Raw genomic sequence first — 4,289 nt, 5'->3', positions numbered from 1 at the left:
CCCGCTCGGGATCGGTGCGCCCCCGCGGTGGGGACGCAAACCGGTTTTGGAGAACCCACGGCGGTCCTCAGTGTGTGAGGGACTTGTCCGACAAGGTATCGGCTTGGGTCGTGTTTTCGCCGGGCGAACCGCTTGCCCAGAGCCAGTGAGCATGTTGTGGGGGTGGTGGAGGAGGGGGCGGGGACTGTACCTGCTGCCCAGGGGGCCTTGCTTCAGGCCAGAGGTGGCTCGCTCACCTTCTGCTGGCCTTCCCAGCCAGCAGGGACTTGGTGACCACAGCGTGCCTGGGGTTTGTACACTCTTCCCATCCTTCTCCATCGTGTTTCCTTCCTGTTCTCTGACACACGCTGCTTTCCCAGCCCTGGGTTACCCAGTGAGGAGTGATGAGCAGTGGCGACGGGCTGGTTTTTCTCAGCCTTTAGGGCTCCGGGATTGAACCCGGCAGGTTGTGCGCGTGTTGGTCCCCATGTACAGAGAGGACGAATCAAGCAGAATCTTGGGAGGAGGGAAGGGACCCCCGGAAATGAACATACAAGATATTCACTCTAGTTATTAGATGAAATGGACTTCTTTTTGCTTTATTCCTTAAGCTGGTGGTGGTTGTATTTTTATTTTGTTATTATTATTTTTTTGGCTCAAAGTGGCAGTGGAGAAAGGGCATTTTTCTTCTCATTCTTGAATTGAGTGGAATCTGTAGACTCCGGAAGGAATTTGTGTGAGAAATATTCTAGTTTACCACTAATTGAAAACGGAAACGTTTTTATGTTTGGTCGTTTGTTTTATAAGGAATGCATTATAAGTGAGAAGTCATTTACTGTTGGTAAGGAAACGCAACTGCTCATTTTTATCAGGGTATTGCCGTACTTATTTTATTGCAAGCAGCATGTTAATTCGGAGTTGGCAGTGCTTTTGAAAATCAGGCTGTCATGTCAATGCAGATTTTTAAATTAGAGGAAATACAGATAATTGAAATGGCCAGGATTTCCCCGTACTGCTTTAAAGGCCTGACATTTGTTTGTGCACGAAAAGTTACCTTGTTATGTGAGTGAGCCCTTATTTAAACTTTAAAAAGTCTTTTCATGATTTCAAATGTGAATACTCCAACATGAATGGAACTGTACATTGAGGTGTGTGTGTGTTCACACACACACACTATAAACACCTAAGAACTGCTATACTCGTCTGTATTCATTTTGCGTCTCGTCCATGAGCTAGCTTGAAAATCCTGATTGCTACAGAAAATGACTTCTTATTTTGAGACTCCATTTTAGTTTGGGATCTCTTTTTTAATGAATGCAGTATATACCTTGACTAGTTTCTTCATCATGAATCAAATGCTTGTAACAGCAAACAAATGGCAAAAAAGCAGCAGCACCAAGGCCATTTTTAAGTGGAATTTTCCTCTATGGAGATGAACTGATGCTGAGCTTTCTGTTCCAGTGCTTATGCTCAGTATTCCCTACAAGGGCGTATTTTCGTTATTTGTTAGTTTCACCAACAGGAAGGCATTACTTCTTGATTCTGCTTTTTACAAGTTGAATAGCCTAATTTTTATGGCATGGGGTCTCTTGCTCGCATTCTTCTTCCATGATGTGGTCCTCGGCCTCTCTTGGATTGGACTCTGGCCAGAACCCCAGCATCATTGTAATCCACTGATGAAGGTGATCATTACCAGGTGCTTTAGGCAATTTGTGACTTGACAGGGTTTCTCCCCCCCGCAACCCCCTCCCAAAATACTTCCTGTCATTTATTTTCTCTCTGTCTTTTTCATGTTCGATTTCCTTTTAGGATTTCAGATGCATGCCAGGTTTCCACTGATTGCCAAAATTCGAGATCACTACACATGGATCCCCCAAACCAGCATGGCAGTGGCAGTTCATTGGTCGTGACCCAGCCGCCCGCCCTGGACAGCCGGCAGAGGCTCGACTATGACAGAGAGATCCCACCTGCTGCTATTTTGTCCCTAGACCAGATCAAGGCCATCAGAGGCAGCAATGAATACACGGAAGGGCCGTCAGTAGTGAAAAGACCTGCTCCTCGAACAGCCCCGAGACAAGAAAAGCATGAGAGGACTCATGAAATTATACCAATTAATGTGAATAACAGCTACGAGCATAGACCTGCGAGCCACCTGGGACACGCGGGACTCTCACATCACGCCCGAGGCCCTGTTCTGAGCAGATCTACCAGCACTGGGAGCGCGGCCAGTTCTGGGAGCAATAGCAGCGCATCATCTGAGCAGGGGCTGTTGGGAAGGTCACCGCCGGCCAGACCTATCCCTGCTCATCGGTCTGAAAGGGCAATCCGGACCCAGCCCAAGCAGCTGACGGTGGATGACTTGAAGGGCTCTTTGAAAGAGGACCTGACCCAGCACAAGTTCATCTGTGAGCAGTGTGGGAAGTGCAAGTGTGGTGAGTGCACGGCTCCCAGGACCCTGCCGTCCTGCTTGGCCTGTGACCGGCAGTGCCTCTGCTCTGCAGAGAGCATGGTGGAGTACGGGACCTGCATGTGCTTGGTCAAGGGCATCTTCTACCACTGCTCCAATGACGACGAGGGCGACTCGTACTCGGATAGCCCTTGCTCCTGCTCCCAGTCACACTGCTGCTCTCGGTACCTGTGCATGGGAGCCATGTCTCTGTTTCTACCTTGCTTACTCTGTTACCCTCCTGCCAAGGGATGCCTGAAGCTCTGCAGGGGGTGCTATGACTGGACCCACCGCCCGGGGTGCAGATGTAAGAACTCCAACACTGTCTACTGTAAGCTGGAGAGCTGCCCCTCCCGGGCTCAGGGGAAGCCTTCATGATTTGGGAGGTGGGTTGGACCTCTTGAACTCCTAACTTTCGAGCTGTGGCTGTTGAAAAAGATGCTATTTGATACTGATTTTATTTTCTTTACGACTTTCCCATTTCCTGCCTTCTCTCCTTCTGTTCACAAGGCTTGACTTGTAGATGGTACCCTCTCGTGGACAATCAATGAGAATTGACTGGGTCCCACTCAGGACAAGAGCCTCTGCACCCACCCAGAGGGTGTTGGGAGCCACTGGCTGGGGTTTTTTGTAGCCTTTTTGGTCTGCAAGCAACTTTCCAAAGTTGCCCACACAACAACCCCCCCTCCCTCACACACACACACACACCCCTAGGGGACAGTGATTGACAGCTGTTTTTGATGGGGTTATTCTGGGAGCAGGGAAATTGGTGTTTAAAAAAGCAACCCTTTAATTGCTTAAATAAGCTATGTATTCAGTCTCTCTCCAGTTAGTGCCGTCTTCCTAGCATTGGACCCTTAAGTAGCACAGGGGATATATTTTTGTTATAACATAAAAGTTTTTCTTTAACCACTGCCTTCTTGCTCCTCAGAGTTCCCTCCCCTCAGTTTTGGCATTGTCTTATTGTAGCGATGCCATGGTTTTGTTTGTTTTTTTTGTATGGAATGTTAGATTCACTCTACAAGGTAAATCTTCACATTGGAGATATATTGGTTGTCTCTTGCTGATCTTTATTCTAGCTTTCTTATTCGTGAAGGTCTCAGCTGCCTTCCTTCCACATCCCACACCTTTCACCAAATTTCTCTTGTCGTTGAGGGCACCTGGGTTACTGAAGGTGATATTTATAGCTCATCAGTCTGCAGGTGTCAGAGAAGTATGCTGCCTAACGTGATCTTGGCTCCTGAATGGTCGGTCCCTTTGCCTTGGTTAGTTAACAGCTGAGTAAGTCTAATCTCTTCTGTGTTTTCATTGCCTTAGCCACAAATTGTGGTGCTTTTTGTATATTTTATGTATAAATCACAAAGTTGAATTCTGACTATTTTTAAGACAAAAGTCTGTTAAACTTTTTTATTGTAAAGAATATTTATTATTCGAATCTCTATTATTTTATGATATTTATTGCAAAAGACTGTTGAAATGTACTCATGTCTGAATATAACAAAATATCAATACATAACGGAAAATAAGGTGATACGAAGAAAGTACATATGTTAACTATAATGCAGAAATATATTAATTAACAAAACTGTCTCTGGATTTCTTCATTTATTGGCCTGTACTGTTATGGTGATGTTGGTCATTTGCTTTGACTGGTCATGCACACTCATTTAATTTCTTTCCCTTAATATCCCGAATCTAGACACAGGTGACTTCAAATTTTGAACTAGACGTTTCCTGGAAAATGCATTAATCAAAATTTGTAATCCAAATTCTGTTTCAACAAATTCCCAAGTGAGTTGCTATGAAGTAAAAATGTAATTAGTATAAACAATCACTCCCACTTTGGCTGTTTTGTAAGCAAGAG

At 45.6% G+C, this 4,289-nt stretch overlaps 1 protein-coding gene across 3 annotated transcripts; it reads left to right on the top strand.

Moving 5' to 3' along the window:
* Window positions 1–6: 6 nt before the first annotated feature.
* Window positions 7–4,013, top strand: SPRY1 (sprouty RTK signaling antagonist 1). Of its 3 annotated transcripts, none has more exons than XM_005865451.2 (2): window positions 7–95; window positions 1,789–4,013. In XM_005865451.2, the coding sequence occupies exon 2, from the start codon at window positions 1,844–1,846 to the stop codon at window positions 2,801–2,803; it is 960 nt and encodes a 319-aa protein (XP_005865513.1). In that variant the 5' UTR covers window positions 7–95; window positions 1,789–1,843; the 3' UTR covers window positions 2,804–4,013. The 3 variants fall into 3 exon arrangements, with proteins under 3 accessions (XP_005865513.1, XP_014394512.1, XP_014394511.1); XM_014539026.1 differs by lacking the exon at window positions 7–95 and adding an exon at window positions 179–1,661; XM_014539025.1 differs by lacking the exon at window positions 7–95 and adding an exon at window positions 179–1,675.
* Window positions 4,014–4,289: the final 276 nt, after the last annotated feature.

This window comes from Myotis brandtii, unplaced genomic scaffold, assembly GCF_000412655.1.
Source record: "Myotis brandtii unplaced genomic scaffold, ASM41265v1 scaffold208, whole genome shotgun sequence".
NCBI lineage: Eukaryota > Metazoa > Chordata > Mammalia > Chiroptera > Vespertilionidae > Myotis > Myotis brandtii.
The sequence above is the reverse complement of the archived record's forward strand: the minus strand, read 5'-3'. Positions and strand labels throughout refer to the sequence as shown.

Excerpts from the sequence above, each read along its gene's own strand:
- SPRY1 (XM_014539025.1), top strand. The coding sequence starts at position 1,446 with ATGCTCAGTATTCCCTACAAGGGCGTATTTTCGTTATTTGTTAGTTTC. Across the intron at positions 1,676-1,788 it reads ATGAAGGTGATCATTACCAG|GATTTCAGATGCATGCCAGG; the intron begins GTGCTTTAGGCA and ends ATTTCCTTTTAG.